Source organism: Astatotilapia calliptera, chromosome 5, assembly GCF_964374335.1.
Source record: "Astatotilapia calliptera chromosome 5, fAstCal68.1, whole genome shotgun sequence".
NCBI classification, from domain to species: Eukaryota; Metazoa; Chordata; class Actinopteri; order Cichliformes; family Cichlidae; genus Astatotilapia; species Astatotilapia calliptera.
In genome coordinates, this window is record NC_137426.1 from 22,194,103 (window position 1) to 22,219,361 (window position 25,259).

Consider the following 25,259-nt stretch of genomic DNA (forward strand, 5'->3'; position numbering starts at 1 on the left):
TTGTGTTTATCAGTGAAAGTCAATAAGGACAGCTGTTTTGTTTGTAAGACTGAAGATTGTAAAAAATGCACTACTAGACTCTACTTTGGTACTACTTACAAGACGCTGCACTCCCACTCCCATGTTTTTATTTATTCTGGTTAATTAAATTCACAGGGGCTGCGCCATCCTTTCTGACTTGTTTAGCTGGGGTTTAGAAGGGGTTTGGTTAGAATGAAGCTTGCAGGGCTTTAAAAGGCAGACAGTGATCATTGTTTCTGTGTTGCAGTGTTTCAGGTGTTAGCAGGGATTTTGATTTATTGCACAGGCTGGGTAATCAGTAATCCACTAATCACATAGTGTTGTGCAAATTGTGTTGCTTTTGAAAGACTGTGGTAAACGAAGTCCCTGTAATAAGTTTGACTGAGGTAAATCTCAAAAACAGTGACCTCTACAGGACATTTTGACTGTTTCAGAGTAAACTACAGCTTCTCCCGACGGCCATGTGCTTAGGATCATGAGACTTTGACCCCTTCAGGCTGAAGGTGGGCAGGGCCATACTTAAATTGCAAGGTCACTGTAGAAGGCCACAATTGCCCTTAAAAAAAAAAAAAAAAAAAAAAAAGTAATGTGACACCATTAAATAAAATTGGAACTAGCTTATTAAATGTCAAATTAAATGAATCGTTAACTTATTTATACTGATAAATTATTTCACTTTGTAATTAATAGCAGTTTTTTTTAATGATCTAATTTTGTCAGTCCTCCACAGTTCTGATTTAATTTGCAGATTTAATCAGCCAAAAGTGAAATCACGTGTGCGGGTTTTATGAGAGCTGCGTTGATTCAATCGACATGATTTAATCAGTATTGTCGTGCTGGAGCAGCACCGTGTCAAGTTCCACCCACTAATTACTGTTTAGGTGAACTTCGCCCGGTAACCCAGTTTTGTCCGAACTGCATGCTGTCACAGTTCACATTTTAAAAACTCTCCTTGCTTTTACTTTTCCTACTGCGACAACACGAACTTATCGGACTGGCTCTTTCCAAAGCTAATTCAAGGCTGTTTGGCAGTACTCCGTTTCCTGAGGTCACAGATGGTTGCTATGCTGCGTTGCTGTTGCCGTGGAGGCGGAGTGCAGCCTGTCGGGACGGTCGGTTGAAGATAGAGGACGTAACTGTCACATGCTGGAGGAGAGTAGCGAAGTTTATCTGCGGGATGAGGATCTGAATGGAAGAAATTCATGAGTAAAATGGATAGTGCTTGTTAAAAAATATAGCGAAAAAAGTTTTCGGTGTCTTAAAGATAACAGATCTCAAAGTTGTCGTGCGCGCGGACGTGCCTTTGGAACTGGAGCGCGAGCTGTCGTTTAACCGTACTGCCGCAGTTGTTGGAAGAGACCTTAATTAAACGTAGACACCAAGATCAGCAACTTCGACTTACGATATTTAATAGCAAACTTCGCACGACAATTGAACTATCGGTTCCCCGCGACTGACGAGGACCTACGGAGAAGATCAAATCAGCATGGTGAGTTTTGACGAGGCCTTGTTGCTAGCTAACGAGCAGCAACCTGTTTGCTTCCTTTCTCTCGTTTCACACACGCGTGCTGTGTGAAGTTTCTCAGATACTTGTGTGCTTTTTCTTTGATTACACTACACTTTGTCTTTACGTTTCTCATTCACCACAAGCACTTCTCTTGCATTATTTTAACATGTCAAACACATTAGCTTAGTTTAGCAGTACGAAGTGTAGCCGGTGTCGTGTGCGGGTAAGACGAGAGCGAGTTAGCGAAACATGGTGGTGTCACTTGTTACATATGGCAACGTTACGGTAGGACACCAACCAAAGACCCTATTCGGCAAACACGTATTTACGAACTCATTGACTTGGTGTTGCTGCTTTACGAGTAACACTCGGTGTGCGTTTTAAAGTTGGATTACACGTGTAGTAAATATGGCACGTGATTTGTGTTAAACGTTAGCACCACTGTAGCTGAATAGCCCGTGATAAAGGTCATAGCACTATGCGACGTTCATTGTGAAAATATAAGAACACGTACAGCAGGGGTAATGATGATCGATGACAGCCATTTTAACCAGAGGGAGACTTATTTAAGCGAACTTTAAATGAACACAGTGAATATCACTTCGTGTTTGAAAGCGCTCAGGCATGTCGGTGCCATGTGCTCTTCTCGACCCTCAAAGTACTTCTAGTATTTCACTGTAAACCCAGACCTGCTGCTTTTGTAATACAGTGTTGGAAAGCAGATTGGATTGAAAATAAGATTCTAGTACTGTGTAGCTACTCTAAATATTGCACACTCGAGATTTTACAATGGATGACAGGTCAAACTGCCTTATTCGAGTCATGCTGCCTTGAGGCGGGTCTGCGCCATGTACGGGTGTATGTGAGCGACTGAGAGGCGGAACAATGGTGATAAGCAAGCCAATGAAAATTCAGCTGGGGCTTACGTGCGTATGCGTGTCAATGCTTTAGTAGTACTACTTCAGGGCTCCGGTGAATGTGTGTGAAGAGTCGACACATTTGCAAAGCTGGATTAAAGGATCGCTAATGAACAGAGTTCATCCATTGGATTGGCTCTGATGTATAATGCTAAATTAGCTTTGAATGTCTATTTAGGATCTTGACTGACCTGTCTTGTTGATTGACTTGACATATGGCACACAAATGTTTTTTGACACTTGAGACTCATCATTTAGGGGGTGGGAAAGCGCATCTGTAACCGGAAGGTCGCCGATTCGTTCCCCGGGCTCTCTGTCCTGGTCGTTGTGTCCTTGGGCAAGACACTTTACCCTACCGCCTACTGGTGATGGCCAGAGGGGCCGATGGCGCGATATGGCAGCCTCGCTTCTGTCAGTCTGCCCCAGGGCAGCTGTGGCTACAACTGTAGCTTGCCTCCACCAGTGTGTGAATGTGAGAGTGAATGAATAGTGGCATTGTAAAGCGCTTTGGGTTCCTTGAAAAGCGCTGTATAAATCCAATCTATTATTATTATTATTATTATTATTATTATGACTCATTCAATTTGTTGTTTTTTTTAAACTCCAGTACATGTATTAAAAAAATATCAAATCAAAAATATCAATTAAGACCACAGTGCAGTAAGTACAACACTAAAGTAATCTCTTTATTCAGTAATATACATGTTTTTACACTATACAAGGCTGTACACAATCTCTCATTTTTAAAAATTACATTTACTCTTGCTACAATTCGTCCAGTCTTACTTTCACTCCACTTTGAGTGACATATTTGAATACCACTTTCTTATGATTGATGAATGTTTCTCAGAAATTAGTAACCTACCAACTGTATGCAATTATGTGTAATGTTTGAAGGAAAAAGCTATTTATTCTGTCTCTTTTAATGATCATGCAGGTTACCACAAAGGGAGCGGGCCTGAACCCCAATGCCAAAGTGTGGCAGGAGATTCCTGCCCAACAGAGTGAGAGTCCCGAGGAGATGGACAATGCTCCATGGCTCAATACCTGCCCTCCTCCTGCTGAAATGACCGAAGGTATGTTTGCAGGGAAGAAAAAGTTAGTTCCTCTTATATGGTACTACACTAAAACCAAACGTTCTCACTTGTACAGTGTTTTTTTTAAATAAAAAAAATAGGGAGTTGCTGTGTGGCAAGTATAGACATGTATAGTAAAATTATAGACATGGTATGAGGAAATGGTTGAGGTTGCTTCTCTTGTCCATGGGAGTGTGCAGTAAATGCAAACATGACAAACCTTGTTTTGTGTATTATAGTATCAACAGTTATGACATAAATGTTGCACAGTGAGGATTGAATGAATTAAGTGTTCAGGTTCACTAAACTGAAAATTGCTGACCAAACAGTAGGACCGGAGTGCAACAAAAGTTGGTTGGTTTTCATGAATGAGATTGGGGGGGGTTTGTTAGTGTGCTCCTGTATTTATCAGGTTCATATTGTGTAGCAAAGTTTGGTCTTGCAGTTTTGTGTTGAAGGCCAATGAAGTTTTGCTTTGTTTTTATTCCCCACCCCCGTGGAAGACCCATGAAGGTTGAGTTCTGTATTGTCCTTGACACTTCTCAAGCAGACAAACAGTCATTTCCTTTAATAAGCCCTTTGGCAAGTCTGAAACACTGGCCCATCTAATTTCCTCACTTAGATTGTGCAAGTGGTACACTCTGTCATTTTAAGAAGACAGATATTGTGTCACTGATGCTTTGACTCATTTATACATATTGATTACTGTACCGATTGTCATCACCCATTTTTCTGTAGCCTTTTCTGCTAAAGTCTTATAATCAGATGTTTGAATTTCACTGGCAGTTGATCCACAATTTGGAGTTCACGTATTCACATGTCATTTTACATGCATGTAGTTGAACTAATTGGAAATCTCTTGGATTAGAGTTTGCTTAGCTCTCATTTTGATGTTAAGGGCCCGCAGGGTTATAGTTTATAGCCCGTTATAGTTTCAGTGTAGTCCTCAAAAGATATATCTCCATAGGATGAAACCTTGCACTTGTAATATTTGAAATAATGAAACATTTTTAGTGAGATTGCACAAAGGTGCACTCAGTCCTGTTGTGTACTACTTTATTGAATGTGACACTTATCACTTGGCTACTGTTTTCTCTTAGATTACTCAGATGTTCCCTCTTCAGGAGGTAAAGGATACTACAGTGAAAACGTGGACAGCATTGCTGAGTATACCCCTGTGAATGACATCAGTCCGTCTGACCAGGGGTATTTAGGCTTTGACCCACAGTGCGAATCCGCCATAGATAATTCATCTGAGGTGCAGGCGATGTCCGAAGAGAGTTTGAGACAGTCTTTAAAGGAACGTCTCGAGTTCTTCTTTTCTAGGTGAGTTGTGTATAATGTTTTGTTGCCTTAATGGGACAGCAGTAATTACTGAATTTACTTTGTTTCATAACTGTAAGAAGCCATTTAACTTTTAATTGGAGTATATTCTTATATTGAGTCATTGGTGTCTGAAGTTTCTAATTTGGCTTAACTGCGGTTTTCATCTTGATTCAGCTGCACAAACAATAATTCAGGCCGATAGTGATTTAATGTTCTGAAATGTCTTTAGTATTTGCGAACTCTGTGCTTATTGAACAAAACTTATTTTAATTTAAATTATTTTATAGTGACATGTTAAATTGGACAATGTCTAACACAAAAGTGCTTAATAAATGGCTTTCCTACACTAATGTAAATGATTTAACATCAACCCCACCACCAACCACCATCATCATTTTGGTTGTTAAAAGGTTGATGTTTGTGTTTTACTATTACTGCAAAGAAAAAGCTGTAACTCAGAGAGACCAATGTTTTGGGTATTGCAGAGAGAATCTTTCAAAGGACCTCTACTTGATATCCCAGATGGATGGTGATCAGTTTGTTCCCATTTGGACACTTGCTTGTATGGAGAACATTAAAGCTCTTACCACTGACATGGACCTCATTCTGGATGTACTGCGAGGTACAAGTGCTTCTGTTTGTCGTTGTTTCACATAGACAGGCTGATACTTTTAAAAGTTTTGAACTCTAATAGTTCTTAAACTGCTACCTGCTCCAGCTTGATCAAATATAGAAGATTTAATGTAAGACTTTTTATTTATTAGGTAAATGCAATTACCTAGTTTACTACTTACAAGTGCCCATTGTTACTTTTTAAAAAGTAATGCATTACATACTTGAAAGAATTCATTACATTCCTTTTGTTTTACTCTTAGTGTGTGGTTAATTTACCACATAAATAAGATTATTCACAGTGTCTACCAACTTTAAACTGGCTACAGTGGAGCAAAGGTCTTTCATAGCTATTACATAAATGGGATATGTCAGTTGTCTTCAGCTGCACTGTGAAGATTTAGGAAAATAATTTTTAAAAATTTTTTTTTTTTTTAATAAGCCTCCCCCATGGTGCAAGTTGATGAAACTGGGAAGAAGGTTCGACCAAACCACAGTCGCTGCATCATTATTCTAAGAGAAGTGCCGGAGACAACCCCAGTTGAGGTAAAGACGACTCCTACATGCTAATAAAATATTGCTCTGTAACCCCATACTGTCTGACTGAATAGTAAAATCTACAAAGGAGGGCTGGAAACTGATTGTGCTTGCATAAATTGTGATAACTATTGTCAAGTCAGCTTTAGATGATTAAAATATTGTGTGGTAGTGTGTATGCTGTAGCTGAGTGATAGCTCTTTTTCTTTTCGGTCAGACTTTGCATGCTGACTTGTGGAGAGTGATGGAATGGTCTGTTTTAGGTCAAAATGTTTCATGTTGTGTTCCTCTCACAGGAAGTAGAGGCTCTTTTTAAGAGTGAACACTGCCCGAAACTGTTAAGTGTTGAGTTTGCGCACAACAGCAACTGGTACATAACTTTTCAGTCAGACATGGATGCACTACAGGTACGTCCCCTTATGAATTACCACAAGATACTTTTACTTATTTTTAAACTGGTTGTACAATTTTAGGTTTACACAACCAGTTAAATATTCTATTATTACCTGGCATATTTAACTTAAAATTGCTAAATCTCACTACCAAGCAGGTGCAGTACTTTCTGATCTTTTCATGTTTCACTAAGGTTCTGCATTAAAGGAAAGAGCATTTCTACCACATTTTCTTTACTGTTTTCTTTTCTTGCCCTCAGGCTTACAGATACCTAAGAGAGGAAGTTAAAATGTTCCAAGGGAAACCAATCATGGTGAGTCAGTCAGTGCTTGTTATAGATGTATGGAGCTTGCTACGCTTTGTTTTTCACTTGATAAGCAAGAATGGGGATTTTTTTTTTTTTAGGGCTTTTAAAAAAAGTTTTTCTATCAGTGATATTTTTGCTGGACTTTGTTATGACATCGTGTGCCCTGCTCTTTTATCTGATGGCGCAAATAACACTGATTTGTTGATGGTCCTGTTTAAGCCCCAGTGATGATCAGTATCGCGCTTGGAAGGACCCATATGGACTGTGGCTGGCTGGGTGGAACCTTTCACTGGCTTTCTTAAAATCTGTCTGTTTCTATGCTGTTCCTCTCTCCCTTATTTTTCTTTTATACTCCTTCCCCTCCTCCCCCTCAACACCTTTCTTTCCTCCTAGTCGGTGCAGTTTTTATGGCCTAATGACCGTGAGATTATGAGATCTGAGGGGACTAAGGACAGTAGAGCTATATGGGTCCTGTGGAAATGTTATATCGATATTGATTCACTCATTTTCCCTGCAGGCCCGCATTAAGGCCATTAATACATTCTTTGGCAAGAATGGCTTCTGTAGCATCCAGGATTCAGGTGTGTACAGTCAACATGCTCCACTGCAGGCCCCATATGACTCAAGTGCTCCAGTGTACATGCAGTCGATGTACAGCCCTCAGCAGCAATACCCTGTTTATCCTATTGTGTCTCCCTCCTGGAATCCTCAGCCATCAAACATGCCTTATTTCGAAACACCGCTGGTGAGAACCTTAATATACTATTCAGAATGTCCCATAAAGCTGCTATGTTATTTATTTTAATGTTTTTAATGCTGTTCAAATTAATGGCAGTCTCCATTGTAGCTAATATTTATAACCTCTGTAAACTCAAAGTTAATATTAGAAGTATCAGAGGGGTTTTTTTGTTTTTGTTTTTTTTTTTTTTTTAGTTACATTTGTAATGATTTTTCCTGTTTGGTGATATGCAGGCACCTTTCCCCAACAGTGGATATATGAATGGTTACAGCAGTTCCGGGAACTACAAAGCTAACTCAAGCTCCGTCAACACACATGCTGCTATGACCAGGAACCGGTATGTACAGTTATGATACAAACTTTTAGTTTATTAGATCAGTGCAGACTTGAAGTTACCATCAGATAAGATAAGATAAAACTTTATTAATCCCTCGGGTGGGCTCCTCTGGGAAATTCGGTTTCCAAAAGCACAGCTCCGACCATCAGGTGCTGGCAGTGTTTGTTGTAAGCTTTAATTTAGGTAATTAAGGACTTTGAACTTGGTAAAATACTTTCCGCGGATGGTAATGCTAGCATTAACTTAAATGGAACGCAGTTTGGTACCAGTCCTTCCGGAGTCCATTATTTTGCTTCAGGACTGAAACTTTGTTCTTTAAAAAAAAAAAGGAGAAAAAAAAAAAAGAGTACTGTCAGTTTCCTCTGTTATTGTCATTTGCAAACCAATAAAGATGAGCTTTCTTGCATTGGTCTTGTTCACTCGTTTTATTAAAAAAAGTGTACAATCCTGTCAAACTATGCTTTTGTGGTAGCGCTTGATTTCTGTAGTAAAACTTGTAATTTTTTTGTGTGCACCTAGAAATCATTTAAGAGGTCATCCCAGGCCTGGAGATGTGCACTCTTCTTTTGCTCCAAGGAACCGGTTGGATGGTGTGTCTGGTCCACAGGTCCTGCAAACACAACAGCTGATCTCTCTGGCCTCCTTCAACCTTAAAGATGTGAGCGGGTCTGGACGGGGCAGGTGAGTTGGTGTTATCCTACACTTACCCCTGTTAACACTAAAACGGTTTCCAATCTGATGTGGCAGTCTAATGGTATGTTTGTTTGTTTTTATAGAAGAGGCCCCAATAGAAGCACAAGGAGAAAAAGGGAAGATGAGCAGGCAACGGTCAGTCGGTTTCCTCTTTTCGTGCTCTTCATTTAAGAAGTTGACTGCCTGGACTGTGTCCTACAGTGTCTTGGTGTGCTGCTTTTTAATATATTGAATTTTATTTCTTCATTCAATGTAGAAGCCCGTCCCTGTACCGGAGGCCAAGGCATCTCATCCAAAGTTTGACCTGGCAGCCTCCAATTTTCCACCTCTGCCAGGATCTGTGGTCAGTATGCAGGAGGAAAGTGTCCCTGAGATGCGCCTTTCTGATATTGTGCGTGGCCTGAAGGTGACAAACAAGGTGAATATGTTGCCTCTCCTGGTGTTTTCTATCCTTAAGACTCTTTACAAAATGAGGTAAAATATAAATGCACAAATTTTAATTGTCATTACAGTCTGTCGGCAAAGATGTTCCCACAAACATCGCAGAAGGTCCTGTAAACAAACCTGATCCTGTAATTCCACCTAAACCTGCTGTTGTGTCCACACAAACAACCACTCCACCAGTCTCAAGGTAACCTTTGCTTCAGGCTAATATATCAGTGAATAACAAAGGTATTGAGTCTTCAACAATTCACTTATCCCTTACTTTTTTTTTTTTGTATACGTTTAGTGATTCTCTTGTCGTAAAGGAAGAGGATAAAACTGAAGCTCCTGTAACAAAGGAAAATGTCTCCTCATCCGCACAAACTCACACACAATCACCTTCAGAACATGCTCCCTCCACCTGCAGCCAGGCTCTTTCTACCGAAACATCTTCATCGCTTCCCACATCTCCAACATCAGAACCGGTAAGGACTTATTTTGTGCTGCTTATCACATTATATTGTCTTGTAACATCAGCTTACAACTCTCCAAACTCAGCGTGTTTTGTCATCTTGTTGTTGTTGTTGTTTTGTTTTTTTTTAAACTGTGGTTCCCTGTTCTTTCACCAGGGTCTAAAAAAGCTCAGTTATGCAGAGGTGTGCCAGAAGCTGGCCAAAGAACCGCTGCCAGCACAATTGCCCTCTCCCTCCACTCCCACCTCTTCAGACAGCCAACCCCTGCAAGAGCTCAAGGTAAACAGGGTGGAGGAGCCTCGTCCCAATGGCCGACAAACTGCAGAGAAACGTGGAGATAAACGGCCTCCTCGGCAACCACTGCGCTCCTTCAGAGGGGGAAGTGGCCAAGCCAGAGTCCGAGAGCCAGGGCAGAAGATTCGGGAACATCAGAAGGGCCTGAACACTGGGAAACGATTTTCACCACAGCGGGCAGCCAGACGCAGTGGCAAAGAACAGAATATCCCTCCAAGTTCACCAAAGTAACCAAAGGGTGGGGGAAAATGAACTGAAAACAGAAAAGAATATATGTACATATGTAATATATAAAGACAGATGCCTATATTTCATTTCATGAGTTTGTCACATCTCTTTAGATTACTGCAGGCCTGAAATTATTTGAAAAATTATAAATAGATTTTCCTTTTCGGAAAAATGTCGTCATGGATGGAATCGCAGGGTTCGCGGTGATGAAGCATACTTTGCTGAAAGTAGTGTCATGATATGATATGAGGATGTCCCTGTACATTTGTTGAATTTGTGGCATCTACATCTGTGGTTTAGAAAATATGAGACCTTGTGTCTCTTTTTAAACATGTAATTAACAAGTAATCTGAAAAACTAGTATCTATTGTCAGTTATCCATGGACTTGACATGTTCAGCTTCAGAGTGGGTTGAACTTTTGAAAGGTAAGAGTAGCAATATTTGTAGAAATGTTTGTAGACACTTGTTCTACGACTAGTGAATCTTGTCTTGAACTTATAATACTTGTTGGGTTTTGTGTTTTGCAATAATTTTCCTTTGTGGCACAAATATTGGATCAATACCGCTAACATTGGAATAAGTGGAGCAGATCTGCTTATGTCATTTTTACTAGACTTTACAAACCTTTTTCTTTTTCATAAATTATAAATATCTAATTATTCTATCAGTGCTAATGGTTGGTGGATGTAGGCAGGAAAGTGTTTGACCAGATCTTGGTGATGTTGGCATCTGCTTTGTAAAGTACAAGTAAAAAGGGTTTGTTTTGTTTTTTTTCAGCTAACTTTGGTTTCTATTTCACAAAACCAGTGTACACTGGGATTAGGTAAATAATCCAGTTAACTAGGTCATTGTAGTAATTTGGTGTTTGTGGTTCCTTCATAGTTTCAGATTGTTGAAGTGGAACAGTCATGCTGACTCAAGTCTTCGTCAGTGAACCCTCTTTACTACTAAAATATTATGAATGGCCTGAGGGACGGGGAGCAGAAATTTTCCCCTCAATGTTGAATGTTTTCACTGCTTGATTTCAAAAGTAGCATTTTTATTGCTTGAATCACACGTGCTGAATGTAGCTGTGGATCTCAAACCATTTTTAATGATTTTTAACATGTATGTTTTGTGTTTGCAAATTCAGTTTTTGTTTGTCCACATGGTAGTGTATTTTGTTAGCGTTGACTACATGTTATTCAGTGTTTGTAATGTTGATGAATTGGTGTGTAGACTGATTTTTATTAGCGGTTAGGTTCTGATCTGTAATGCAGCTTGTGGCTTGACAATGAATATCTTTCAGTTACAAATGACAGAAGGGTATTGGGATGGATTTTTCAACTTGTTCTTATTAAATATGGTTAAAAGAGATGAGTAATTTAAGATAGAATTCAGATGTTAACAGGGAATTTACAAGACAGGCTGTACACTCTAGTAATCAGTAGTTTATACTGGATTTTTATTTATTTTATTTTATTTTATTTTTTTAAAGTGTGCAGCTGACTGACACTGCTTGTGTTTTAGACTATAAGGAGTTATCAAACCAAACTCCTAGTGCCTTAATGGGATTTAATTTCATTGTAAAAAAAATGCTGTAAACCACCTCATTTTGAGGCAACAAAAGTTTCAGTTCATTCTGTAGGACTTGCCCTTTTTTTTTTTTTTTTTTTTTTTTTTTTTTTTTAAATGGGCTGGACATTTTTCGGAGTACATTGGTTTATGCGCTGAGTTATAGTAGCTTGATGTATTCAAAAAAATAAAGGTTTTATTTTTTAAAATTGGTTTTGGTTTTTTGTGTTTTAAGCCAGAAAACAAAATCTGTTCAAGGATTTCAACATGCCATCTGCCAAGTAAACATCCGGAAATAAACATTATGTAACTGCTGTAGGCGCGTTTGGCTTAGTCTTCAGTGGGTGTGTTCATAGCTTTCGCTGGTAGTTGACGCGAACACAGCGGAATATATATGTAGAGTTGACATAACGGCACATTGAGATAAAAGTCAGGGAATATGTAATGATTCATATAATATCAATCTTATTTCGTGTAAAATCTACGATTCCTCCCACATAGAGAAATCCTGTTACATAATAACTCTTCCAAGTTCTCTCGCGGTATTTGGATAATGGAAGTGTCAAGAGTGTCAACAACGGCCAAGCAGCAGCACAGCAGCGCTGTCCGGAGCTGGGAGGGGGGGAGTGAAGAGGCAGTCTAAACGTGGGGTAAGTTTAGGGCATACTTTAGTAAAATGTAATGTAAATCGTCATTTAAAGAAAAAAAATGTGTGTGTATATATATGTGTCTGGATATTCATAAGGCATGCACCGCGCTCATACAGTCGTGGCTTGGTATATGGGCACTATTTAGCATTAGCGTGCTAACGTAATGCTAGCTACTAAGTTGGCGGACGTGTTAGTGTAACTTAAGGCAAGCTAACGAAGCTTCCATTAGCACTTAGCATGAGCTCAGCTAGGGGATTGTACTTGCACTAAACAGCTTTATTTGCTAGACGTGCCGCGCCTTCTGATATTTGGAATGAGTTTGTTCAATGTTAGCTTCCATGTTCGCTATAATGACACGTATGTCAGGTTGTGGAAAACAGTATTTCACGTGCTTAGCAATGTGGATGTGCTACCTTGCGGCCCATTTCTCATTAAGTCATAGCTAACCAGTAATGGATTTGTAACCTGTGTGTCCTGTCCACAGTCTGTAACCCATGTCTTATAGCTAACTACATAGCCGGACTACATCGACAGCGCTAATAGCCAACGCCAGTGACTCGATCCTGTTAAGTGGAGGTTGCATGGTGAGGTGCTTTGGCTCTTGCTGCCTCATCGTTGAACGCTAGTCCCACATTATACCCAACCGAGTCTAAAGAAATGCTCAAAACAGGCCCACAGTCTTCGGCCTGTGTCCCTCCTATCCAGATGTTATTGTGATTTTGGTGACAGATGAGCAGGCACGTGTAAATTATGACGATTTAGATTGTAGTTCTTATCAGCTCCATGACACTCAAGCTGATGCTGTAGGTTAAGAACATTTGGTAGTAACATATCTGGTGCCCTTATGTAATATGTCTTGGGAACCTGAACATCAGCTGGTTTATCGCCTAATAAATTGGATGACATTGCTGTGTTTGTTGCTTTCTTTTACAGATCATTTGTCTGAGATGGCGGATGACCGGCCCTTTGTATGCACTGCCCCAGGATGTGGGCAGGTATGATTTCTTAAGACATACCCCTAACTCTAAACAGCCATAGGAGTCTGAATCTCTGCTTTTTATTCTCTTGTTATTAACTGAACCCAGCTTAGCTCACCAATTACGACTGCTGATAAGGTGCTGTGTAATGTATGATGAAACATTGCTTTAATAGTGGAAACCAGGCGTTATTAATCTCGCATCAGGATTAAAACTGTCTTGATATTCCTTAAATGTCATGTGTGGTGTCTTTTGCAGAGATTCACAAATGAAGATCACCTGTCAGTACACAAACACAAGCATGAAATGACATTAAAATTTGGTCCTGCCAGGACAGACTCTGTTATCATTGCAGGTAATGGCATCGCCATTTGTCTTTTTTTAAATTAATCTGTGCTGAGGAGGTGGTCAGTGCTCTGAATAGATGAATTGTATATAATAGTCTGTGTCTGAAGGTGATATTTTTGTCCACTAATACTGACAGTTTTTTTTGTTTTTTGGCAGACCAAACCCCCACTCCCACACGTTTTCTGAAGAACTGTGAGGAGGTCGGTTTGTTCAATGAGCTGGCCACCTCCTTCGAGCAAGAGTTTTGCAAAACGCAGGAAGATGATCAGAGGACGAAAAACCCGGTGAGAAAGACAGGGTTACTGTAGATCACGCAGTGTGCTGGTTTCAAGATAAAATTTGAAGGCTTTCATCTTCTCATCTTTGCTTTTGGTCTTCAAGGCCGCATCTTTACAAACACCATCTGAAGTAAAAGATGAGGATGAGGGGCCCTTACAAGTCGATTCTTCTCCTCCTGGAACTCCTGATTCCTCGTCCAGCATGTCAGAAAACAGCAGAGACTCTAGGGTGAGAGCTGTGTTGTAATTTGCTGTCCTTGCACGCACGTAAAAATGATGGACACACAAAAATAGTTACATTGCTTAATTTATTAACAGGAGATCTACACAAAGCCCGTGGCAAGCTCTGCTCCCACTCCAACTATTGTGCGTCCTGGTTCTCTTCCCCTTCACATGAGTAATGACTCACTACACCCCACGTTGCCATCTCCAACCTCCGTCATCACACAAGCTCCACCCTCCAACAGACAGCTTGGGTAAAATAATTTAGGTTGCTGTGGTTTGCTTTACTGTTTTACTGTTTGGACCATGCTGACAATTTGTAAAACTTAAAATGAATTAACTGCTGGTAAAATGTAGAAATTATAAGTCTAATTTCACATGACCAACTAGCAAGAAAGTCAGTAATCCAGTCCAACCAGAAATCAAAGATGGGGTGGTTTGATTTTTACCTGGTGGGGAGATATGCTCCTATTAATTAGAAAGTCTATATTTGTCAGTCACTTTTATTGAACCATAAAGTGCCTTTTAGACTCTGCGTCTGTTATTTATTAGCCATCATTTATGGCCATTGTAAAGCTGTTGCAGTTTTTTGTGCAAAAGAAAGCATCACTTTTTTTCTCTTTTAACAAATTGTTTCTCTACCAATATTTAAACTTTTTTGAGACACTCACCCCAAACTTAGAAATATAGCTACCTCTTCAGCGAATCTCTTATCCGTAGACTTGGATTACAGTAAGCAGCTGTAGTTGTTGTGTTGTACCACAGTTTAGCATCTTTTTGTTTTTTAATTTCCAAAAGAAGTATGGTTACTATCATCGTATGTGTCTTGATCTACTATGGAAATTGAGGCAGGTGTTGGAGAGCTGCAGCTCTGCACCACTCCGATTCTCCAGACTTGCGTGTTCCTCAAGCCAAGCTTAACTTTGAGAACTTTTGAGTCACATCTTCATGCTGCTTGTGTAAGCTCTGTACAGTTAACTCATGAAGAAGTGTTCATCGGAAAAGTGAAACACTATAAGCCTGATCTCTGCTCTATCAGTGGGAACACAGTGGAGAAGCACCTATTTACAAATGTCTAATCTGGCCAACAGCTCTCCCACAGGCTCGTATCCACTGGTGAGGCACCTCCCTAATGGACAGGCAGTTCCTCTCTTGCCCAGTCCTGTGCAGATGACCTCAGTTATATCTGTAAGATATTTTCCAGAAAAATGAAAAACTATACAACAAATTGTAATTGGGATGGAATTTTAACATATCCTTTTGGTTTTTCCCCTCTCATCCACTTTATGGATATTCGTTGCTATGTGGAGCTTGCGAGGCCAGTGAACACAGTGCCTAACATCCCTGGGATTCCAGGACCGCCTGTTGGAGGTGCTAGCAGTGGTTCATCCTCCCCATCTGGCTATACTCTTCACTCTGAGGCAAAGATGGTGAGACCATCAGTTGTACTTTCATCATTTTGTAGGCTGCTGGCTAAACATTTCATTTACATAAACAAACGAATGACATTTATAAAACTTTTACATGACCTGGGTGTTGTCTCTGTGTCTTTTTAGCGGTTGAAGGCAGCTCTAACTCATCAGGGCCCAGGAGCACAAGATAGCATCAGTGGGGGGTCAGGATCCATCCCTGCTGTTCCACAGCGACAGGAACAAAGCCAGCAGCCCTCTCAAAACTCTGATGCACCATCACCTGCCCAACCACAGGTAGGTAGTGCACATATCACACAAGTTATGTGGTCCTAGAGCACACCTAGGACTATAGACTTTTAAATGTGTGTGATGAAGGAAAACCTTTGAATGTTCCCTCAAAAAGCTAAATGAGACTCAATGCTAACAGCTGTAGTTTTCACATTATTGATGGCATCAAAGAGAAAAATTTAGCAGAATGTCAGGCTTGTCCAACATTTGTGCTCATATATGCAAAATAAAGGCCGAGTCAGTTTAAGTCAAGCATGAGCATTGGATTGAGTGTGTTTTGGTTTGGATGCTTTAATTTGACAGTTAAGGGCACCAAATTGTCTGCTACCCCTGATTTTTTACCCCTGTTAAATGTCAGAAGTTCCTGATGCAGTTGTTCTGTTCTCCCCCACTTACTGATCACATTTGGGTTTACAAGTAGCCAACTTTTACCCCCTCCTCATTCTCCAGGTGTCCCCTGCTCAGCCAACAGGGGGCAGGCGGCGGCGAGCAGCAGAGATGGACCCTGACGAGAGGAGGCAGCGTTTTCTGGAGAGGAATCGGGCAGCTGCTTCCCGCTGCAGGCAAAAGCGGAAGCTGTGGGTGAACTCTCTGGAGAAAAAAGCAGATGATCTGGCCAACATGAACGTCTCCCTCACAGTGAGTCGTCTCCAGGGCGTAACATCAAGCATGTAAACACCCTGGCGGTCATAAATGGGTTTCTGTGGTGATATGGCAATAACGGGGCATGATGGGAATGATTTATGTACTGTATTTCTTTTTGTGCTGCTGTCAGAATGAAGTAACCCATCTGAGGAATGAGGTGGCACAGCTGAAGCAGCTTCTCCTGGCCCACAAGGACTGCCCTGTCACTATTATGCAGAAGAAGGCAGCTTTATTAGGTAACCAGTTGAGATAATGAACTGACCATCAGACTTCTTGTACTGTGTCACTTGTGCCAGGATTCATCTGTCACCTCATCCCATCTAATGCATTATTTTTACTCGCTCACCTCTCTAAGGGTGAATGTTGCTCTCTCTGTCTGTAGCTGCAGGAGGAGAGGAAACCTCCAGGGATACTTCCACTGAACCCATCGGCTCCCCAGCGGCAGTCATTCAGCACGTGCCGTCGCCCTCGGCAACAAGTTCGGGGGCCACCATCAACGGGCTGAGCGTGCGGGCTGCAGAGGCGGTGGCCATGTCGGTCTTGGCCGGCATGGGATCGGGCCAGGCTGCAGGGGTTGTCATGGCAATGCAGCCGCAGTCCGCCCCGAGATGATCCGCAGACACTTAATAGACCAGAATGAACTCGAGTGGCATTCGGAGGTCGGACTCGTGCAAAGATTTCTGAAAAGAGGAACCTGCCCTCAAATCCCTCTCCCCTTCCAACCCACACCCCAAAACTAAGATCCACTTCCACACCCACCCAATTCCCTCGCAGTCGCCGATAATCACACAAAGACGCGGCACAGTGCCTCCATCAGCCCTCCACTCCAAGCAGGCTCCCTTTTTCATTGAAGCTTCGTCACTCTCTATGTAAATATGAATTACATGTCAGACACTCACTCTGCAGGGTTTGGGGTAAGTTCTTGTTCAGTTCTGACACTTGGGAAAGGTTTAAAGGCTCGAGAAGAAAAATCTGAATCAGAAACATCGTTTTTTTGTAACTTCCTTTCACAAAGCCACTGTAGTCCACCTTCTTCCTACACACTGGTTGTGATGAGTTCTTTTTTTTCTTTTTATTTGTCCTTCCCAGGCTGACACTTTTTCTGTAAAATATCTTGTATTTTTCATGTGTAAGAAAAGATTTTTTATGCCGGATATGTTAGTCAGATAATGTTTTGCTAATGCAGTGAAAGTCTGAGGAGAGCTGAATGCAGTGAGCAGTAGCCTGGAAAGTGTTTATATTGTTTTGTTTTCAACCTGTTCTTTCAGTTTTGAGTTAATACACTTGTCGCTTTAGTCAGCTGAGTTCTTAGCAAACCAAATTGTAGATGGTGTTCACTGTTTACCCTGTGATTGTGTGCCTGACACTTTTTTTTTTTTTAAATCATGTATTTTAACCCATTCAGAATGGATGACATGTTAGTCCTGTGTATGAAACCCTATTGACTGCATGGAGTATTTAAGGGTGAAGATTACCACTGTTTGTGATCCATCCTATTCACTGTTTTCATGTTATTTTTTGGTTCTCTAACATTGTTATCAATGCAAAAATCATTGTAAGGATTCCATCCTCGGTCCTAATGTAACACACTTGAAAAGTTTGATCCTTCAGACGGCCTTTAAATGATAATCATACGTAGATTTTTAAACTCCAGTACCCATGCATTTCAGTTGAGGAAAGACTAGTGCAATATATTTTTCTATTGAATATCGATGTTCTTGCATTTAGATGACATGTGTAGCCCAGCTGCTGAGGGGGTGGTGGGTGTTTGGTCGAGTTTTAAAAGCTAAAGTTATGAGGTGACCAAAGCAAATGTGAAGATAAGTATTCTTGAGTGAATGAGATTTGTGATTAGTGTGCATTTTTAGAGAGTTACAGGTGTCCTGGTCTTGTGTGCTTTCCACCTTTTGACGAGCCGTCTTGTATAATGAAGTAGACTCAATACTTGTGCACGGTGCTTCTTTTTAATTGCAAGTTTTAAAATGCAGCTTATTTTATATGGCATTGTACTTCCAAGACTATCATATTGCCCCCCTCCCTGTTGCTCTTTTATAACATGTCTTTGTTTTAAGATGTTTATTTTTGCTCTGTGGGTATGTTAGACCCCCACCCCCCAATTCATGTAATAGTACTTCCCCTTAATTTGTAAAGAGGACAGTTTTTAAGTGTTTAGCGACAGTGAATCCACATGGGAAAATGTCTTGGAAGGAGTTTACTCAGGCCTCAAGATGGGATACATTATTTGTGTACAGTCTCAACTAATGAATAAGTTGTCTTGAGCAAATAATAAAAATAAATTAACGAACCTGAATTGTGCTTCAGTAATAGTATGTTGGGGTTAAAAGTAAGCTGCTTTTAAGCCTGCAAGTCGTTTTTCATTAAACTTATCGCATCTTTTTGGGTGCAGCTGATGAAACAATGGCATAAAAATTTCCACTTTTTTTTTTTTTTGGTTGGTGGAAAACCAAAAACAAGTTAAAGGGTGTTAAATGCAGGATCTAGACCACTGATTGAAACATAACTCTAAACATAGTGTTGCCTTTACTGCTGTCAAAATAGGTTGGTTAACCTGGCCAAAAGGGCAACAACGTAGATGCATAGAAACACAAATTCTGTTTGTTATATAAATATTATTATAATTATACAAATTAACAGTATTTACTCAAATAAAATAGTTGCACACAGATCTCACCAGGGCTTGACATGGTTAAGACGAACCCCTGAAGTTCAAACTGATCATTAGATTTAAAGGGACTTTGAACATGGCAGAGTTGTTGTGTCAGGTGGGGGTGGTCTGAGTAATTCAGAAACTGGTTATCTAGTAGGATTTTTCACACAAGCACACCAGCCTAGAGATGGTTATTTCCATGCCACCTTGAGCACACCCAAACTTGTCTGATCTCAAAAACTAAGCAGGTAAGCAGGTCTGGCCTGGTTAGTACTTTGATGGCAGACCGCCTTGGCATACCTAACCCTAAGTTTGGGTTGGCTTTAGCTCAGGAGGCGTCTACTAAACGGAAAGTTGGTGGTTCAATCCCTGGCTCCTCCAGTCTGTATGCCAGATATCCTTGGGCAAGATACTAACCTCATGTTGCGCTCTGATGCATCCATTGGAGTGTGAATGTTGGATAAAAAGTGCTTGTATGAATGAGTGAATAAGGTAAGTTGTATAAAGTGACGCCATATAAGAACCAGTCTATTAAAGTTTTACAGAGACTGGTCTGAAAAAGTGAAAGCATCCAGTAATTCTCTGGATGTAAGAAGAGAATCACCAGACTGCTTTGAACTGACAGCAAGGATAACTCAAGTAAATACTTGTTACAAACGAAGTATGCAGAAGAGCATGTCTGAATGCACAACACGACAAATCTTAAAGCAGATGAGCTACAGCAGCAGAGACCACAGCGGGTTCCATTCCTGCCAGTAAAGAACAAGAAACTGAGGCTCACCAAAACTGGATAATAGAAGATTGACTCTTAGGTCTGATGAGACTCATTTTTTCATTTTGTGGAAACAGCAAGAAAACATGGCTCCATCCTGCCTTGTATCAACAGTTCAGGCTGCTGCTGCTGGTGTAAATGGCATGGAGTATATTTTCTTGGCAGACTTTGGGCCCATTAGAACCAACTGAGCACTGTTTAAACTCCACTCTTTCTGTCTATGCCCATCTCTTTATGCCACTGTCTTCCAGCAAGACAGTGTGAAATGTCACAACGATCTGAAACTGGTTTCTTGAGCTTGCCACTGTACTCAATGGCCTCCACAGTCACCAGATGTCAATGGAGCAGAGCGCATTTGGGAATGTGACGCACCTTGTTGAATCAGCAGTTCTGGAGGCAAAAGACCGACCAACCTGGTACTAGAAAGGTGTGACTACGGAGTTGACCGGCGAGCGTGTTTAAAATGAGTGCGTACATGTGATTTCCGGTGCCATCTTTGTTTGGAATAGGTGGAAAATAAATAAAAAGTGATGCAGCCTGAAAATTTTGTTAAATTTGTTAAGTGTGCAAGTGAACATTACATTTTTTTTATTCTGATATTTTGTTTTTATTTATCTATTTTTTATTAGGAAAATACGCGCCCCCAATCCACGGGGGATTATATATTTCCTTGAAACATCACACAAAATATCTCCAATAAAACCTGGCGCCACTTCCACCATTAGTGCATGAAAATACCTGTACAAACTCGAGCTAGCACCCACCTGAGGGGAAGGTGGCAGGTGAGCTGAGGCGACAGGAATGCTGTGTTTTCTTTTCTTTTTTCTCCCAGCTGTAAAAACACAACAGCAGAGGGAGCAGAGAGTCTGCTTTTCATCCCACCATCCTGTCACGGCAATTACCGTCAAGCCTGGTCATGTGACTGACGGACTCCTCTGGCGAGTTGTTCCCATCTCCCACAGTCATGGCGGTGTCGGGGAGTCGCGGAGATGGAGTAAACAACACGACTACTACATCTTGATTTTTTAAAATCCCCCCCACCTCTTCCTCTGAGCTTCATGGTGGATCTTACCTGCTGTCATTTGAGATTTCACAAACATCCCGCAGGCTGCTGTGCTTCCAACGATGGCCGACCGCGGCGTTGATCTGTCGGCTCTGCCTAAAGAGGTCAGGGACCAGCTGGCGGAGTTGGATCTGGAGCTCTCCGAAGGTAGGGTTTGCATATAGCGGCGATAAGTAGGTGGTGGTGATGGGAAAGCTGCGGCTCGCTGAAGTTAATAGAGAGGGCTGCGTGAGCGTGTTTGTGTGCAGTCATCCACCGTCTGCTTTCCCGTGTCAGCTGGAGGAGAGTCGGTGCTGCTGCAGTGCATCGGGACACGACTGCAAGAATTTATAAAAACAAAGTGACCTCCTTTTCCAGCTGTTGTTTCTCCATCAGTCATCTTCGTGTGTATGGCATGCTCTTAGCATGATCACCTTAATATTTGGGTTTTTTATTTATTTTTTTAGCTTCCGCTTCTCTATATTCTTAATGAACCCACATCTATACCACGCAATGTTTACAGAGCACATACACTCCTGTCTAATGAAATGGGTCAAGGCATTGTGTGTGAAGAATTTGTGGACACGAACTGATTCATTGGGCTCTCTGAACGCTCTGAACCCTGAACTGCTGCACAAATAAAATGGATTTTGTGCATTTATTTAATTATTTATTTTTGTAAGAATGGCTGGAAGAAAACAGAATATGGAGCTGACTGTTATGCAAGTCTCCTCCTCACACTGTGAATCACTGTGCAGCAACTTGATTGGTGCTGTGCAGTTCTCAGGTGCCTGGGGGTGGATGAGTAATGTTGTGTTTCACATGGAGAGCCATGCAGGAGGAAGCATGGGCCACTAATGATGCCTCGGTCTCTGTTGCAGCGCAGAGTTGCCCAGCCCATGTGAAAGAAGAGGTGAAACTTCACATGGGCACGAGAGCGAGAAGAACCTCGGCAAAAGTGTCGTGACTTTCTTTTTGTATTCATTCGAAAGGTGACACCTCTGTGAAATGTAAAAAATGTTTTCCCCGTTTTTGGTTTAGATTCAGGTTATAGGAACTGCAAAATAAACAAAACAGCACCACTCTTAATAGACTAGACTCTCGGAGCATGACTGCAGCCTGTTCAGACCTGAGCTAGTGCTGGGAAAGAGTTGTGTCTTTAATTATAGGCTCCAATCAGCAGTGTGATAATGAGAGTGAATAACTGAGGTTGTTCACTGTATGTTCATCTCATTGAACGTGGCTGAGAGGCAGCGAATGAGAAATAACCGTAACGATGTGCACACTGGCGTGCAGTAATGGCACATTCATAACTGCGATTGTTATCATCCTGCACTTTTCATGATGAACTTTTAAAAAAGAAAAAGGAAGAAAAAAGCTTGTTTGTGAATGAATTAGGTGACTGCAGTGTCAGATCAGTTTACCTGGTGTGGGTTGGTGTTTGAGCACTGTGGCACGATTGCAAAATGTAAGTGCCACTGAGCCCAAAAGGCAGCACTTTGGTTGTGAAATTTACTGTTTTAAGAGTTTGAGATTTTTTTAAGTCAGATCTTCTGTAAGAGAACCTATCATGTAGTTTGGAAATGTCTTTGTAAAAGAAATGAATATCCTCTGTTCCACTATAAATATACTTAGTTGAGTGCCTGAGTAGAGCAGGGCGATATGGCCAAAAATATTTATCACGATATATATTTGAAAATTTGCGATAACGATATAACTGACGATATAATTGATGCGAGACAAAATACAACTCCACAACATTACTAGCGCAAAAAGACAACCTTCCATTTATTTTCACGTAAACAAGAAGCTGGTTTTTATGTACATTAAAGCTTTATAAAAATGTAACAGTGCAAATGCAAATTCCTTGCTGAAAGTTTAACCAAAAGGCATTTCCAGTAGAAATGGGCTGACATATACTGAGCATAACCATGTATAATATCCACTGAAGTTAAAAAGAGGTGCTTTGCAACATTAAACTGCAGTGTGCAGTACGTATTTTTCGGACCATAAGGTGCACAGGATTATAAGGCACATTAAGCGAAACAAAGCAGTCAGATAAATCAAACTTTATTCAACTCATTCTTCTTGCTTCCTCCACTTCTGTACCATTGATTCATTAGTGTTGAATTCTCTGGCAGCTGCTCTATTCCCATGTTGTTGCAGTATATTAATGACTAACCTTGTATTGTGGATGGATTATCTCAGTTGTTCTCCTGACTGAAGTTTGGTCCGTTTACAGCATCCTGCCATGCGACTGAATTTGTCTCCAACTATCAGGAACCTTAACGTTAACTTTTACAAGTGGAAAAGTGTTAGTGTTCGTCCTCCAGCTTCACTGTTTATGTTATGCTAACATAGCTGTGTCGCTAGCGATCACGTAGCACATCATTATATACCAGCTAGCCCAACTTCAGTAACCCTACAAACGTCACTGCTGTTTAGTTTCCTGTCTTCATTTATGTTGGAAGTGATAGCAGAGCTGTACGTTTGAATTTTTTCAGAAATCTCTCAGTCAGAACATGCAATATCATGCTTAGGTAACTAGCGAAACTAGCGTGCTAACTTCCGCTAGCTTCCTGCTAACTTCTAACTCCGTTAAATGTAATAACTTTAGTTTTCATGGATGCCTGGAAGTTAAACTTTATAGTTACACCTGGTAAAGCAGCAATGCTGATCGTTTTATTAAAGATGAAAGAATTTAGACAGTTTTTAACTCTCAGTGATGCTGCAGTGTTGTTTGACCTGAGAAATACGGGGTTTAGGACCCAGATTACTCCCAGATTTAAGAGCATCTTAGTCCGACAAATACGACAATAACGACAGCCGCTTGCATGTTCTGCAAAAAATGTGCTTTGTCTTGTATCTGACGGACAAACACCAAACCAGTTCCACATCACTGAAGTTAAACCATTTTTACAAACCAATTCTGGTTCATCTGTTTCACTCAACAATCGGCCATGTGCGTATGAAAACAAAGGCACTGCGCATGCGCGTTTTACTCATATTCTATCGCGATATTTCATTTTCCTATCTTTGCCTAGCATTATACCGGTATTACCGTGAACGGTATAATATGGACCAGCCCTAGTCTGGAGCATTGGTTTTGGCAGGTCTTATTATTAAAATGGCCAAAAGCAATAAAAAAATGATAAATGGCCTGTATTTGTATTGCGCTTTACTAGTCCCTAAGGACCCCAAAGCGCTTTACACATTCAGTCATTCACCCACTCACACACTGGTGATGGCAAGCTACATTGTAGCCACAGCTGCCCTGGGGCGCACTGACAGAGGAGAGGCTGCCGGACACTGGCGCCACCGGGCCCTCTGACCACCACCAGTAAGCAACGGGTGAAGTGTCTTGCCCAAGGACACAACGACCGAGACTGTCAGAGCCGGGGCTCGAATCAGCAACCTTCCGATTACAAGACGGACTGCCGACTCTTGAGCCACGATCACCCAGGGTTATTCATAAACTGTCAGGACTTTTTTTAAATAAATGAAGGCCACTCATTGCCAGGTCCGAGTGTGTGTACCACTACCTTCAAACATGCTCCAGAGTATGTCAGAGTCCTTAGTTTGACAAACACATGCCTCTCGGGTCCTCAGTGGCTACTTCACTGAATAATACTGCTTAGAGCCAGATTGTGCTGGTTTGTGAAGGACGCTGTTGTCTTCAGCACGGAGTATAGCCTTCTTTCCTTAGAAGAAGAAAAGAAATAAGTTTTAGAGGAAAGTTCTTCTGTAACCCACAGAAGCTGTGCTCGGTACACTTGACCAGTTAACACCGTGGACCACTGGGCCACAGGAGAGAATTTGCTAAAAATGGTTCTCTGTGCACCTTTATAGATATTTATGATAAACAATTTCTTTCTAGTATATTTTTATTCTTATAATAGGAGGAAACAAATGTGCTTTTCTTTATAGGATGTCTATCAGGTTTCAAACTACTCGTTATTTACTCTAATCTGATTGGATTTCAAGTCATCCAATTTCAGCTGTGTACAGTTTTCGGTGTTTTTGCTTTGTTATAACCTCGCAAACGGTTGCTTCTTCATTCTTGTCAAATGGTCTGCCTGGAGCAGCTGTTGCTGGCAAGCAGGAATTTTTGAGCATAGGGGCCTACGGTGGTCAGAGTTACCTGCGAGAGTCTTTTAGTGAGATTGTGAGGTAAGTCGACACCACTTGTCCCTCTTCTGGGGACTGAGCCTCAGAGGGTGAGTGCATCGTTTGTAACTTTAGATGAGACATGATTCTCTTGCTAATGAAAAGGTTCGCTGCTGTCCAGATGTCCTGTTTCTGTATCCGCAACTTCTAGTGAGATAAAGTGCCCTCGCCGTGTGCTCAGAATACACACAATGGGACAAGGCGAACAGCAGCTGGACCCCCAATGAGTCTGAAGCTCTCTCATGGCTATCTTATACATAGCAACAATTTCCCCCATTGTTGCCCACATAGATGGGACTCCCCTAGCAACAAACAGAGGAAATGTGCATCAGCGTTTTTTTGACAGAAATAG

The 25,259-nt window shown here is 41.1% G+C and overlaps 3 protein-coding genes across 12 annotated transcripts in view; all 3 read left to right on the plus strand.

Moving 5' to 3' along the window:
- Positions 1-132: 132 nt before the first annotated feature.
- On the plus strand, positions 133-11,647 carry larp4ab (La ribonucleoprotein 4Ab). 2 transcript variants are annotated; one of them, XM_026168079.2, is made up of 15 exons: positions 133-1,510; positions 3,383-3,521; positions 4,622-4,847; positions 5,333-5,469; positions 5,902-6,005; positions 6,293-6,403; positions 6,649-6,702; positions 7,214-7,441; positions 7,669-7,772; positions 8,292-8,453; positions 8,549-8,600; positions 8,722-8,883; positions 8,978-9,096; positions 9,196-9,373; positions 9,518-11,647. In XM_026168079.2, the coding sequence occupies exons 1-15, from the start codon at positions 1,508-1,510 to the stop codon at positions 9,884-9,886; spliced, it is 2,148 nt and encodes a 715-aa protein (XP_026023864.2). In that variant the 5' UTR covers positions 133-1,507; the 3' UTR covers positions 9,887-11,647. The 2 variants fall into 2 exon arrangements, with proteins under 2 accessions (XP_026023864.2, XP_026023863.2); XM_026168078.2 differs by lacking the exon at positions 133-1,510 and having other exon boundaries at positions 3,377-3,521.
- Positions 11,648-11,776: 129 nt separating this feature from the next.
- atf7b (activating transcription factor 7b) lies at positions 11,777-18,569 on the plus strand. 3 transcript variants are annotated; one of them, XM_026168083.2, is made up of 12 exons: positions 11,777-12,088; positions 13,022-13,083; positions 13,324-13,420; positions 13,570-13,697; positions 13,795-13,920; positions 14,010-14,167; positions 15,005-15,101; positions 15,224-15,343; positions 15,470-15,619; positions 16,064-16,252; positions 16,389-16,494; positions 16,614-18,569. In XM_026168083.2, the coding sequence occupies exons 2-12, from the start codon at positions 13,036-13,038 to the stop codon at positions 16,616-16,618; spliced, it is 1,224 nt and encodes a 407-aa protein (XP_026023868.1). In that variant the 5' UTR covers positions 11,777-12,088; positions 13,022-13,035; the 3' UTR covers positions 16,619-18,569. The 3 variants fall into 3 exon arrangements, with proteins under 3 accessions (XP_026023868.1, XP_026023865.2, XP_026023866.2); XM_026168080.2 differs by having other exon boundaries at positions 16,641-18,569; XM_026168081.2 differs by having other exon boundaries at positions 16,079-16,252; positions 16,641-18,569.
- Positions 18,570-20,120: 1,551 nt separating this feature from the next.
- dip2bb (DIP2 acetate--CoA ligase B (putative)b) overlaps positions 20,121-25,259 on the plus strand; it is a 49,130-nt gene continuing 43,991 nt past the window's right edge. For 4 of the 7 annotated variants that reach the window (XM_026168087.2, XM_026168089.2, XM_026168088.2 and 1 more), the window contains exon 1: positions 20,123-20,908. In XM_026168087.2, the coding sequence (XP_026023872.1) occupies positions 20,824-20,908 (85 nt within the window). In that variant the 5' untranslated portion in view covers positions 20,123-20,823. Of the gene's footprint in view, positions 20,909-25,259 lie in introns of all 7 variants that reach the window. The other 3 variants (XM_026168084.2, XM_026168086.2, XM_026168085.2) reach the window with 1 other exon arrangement.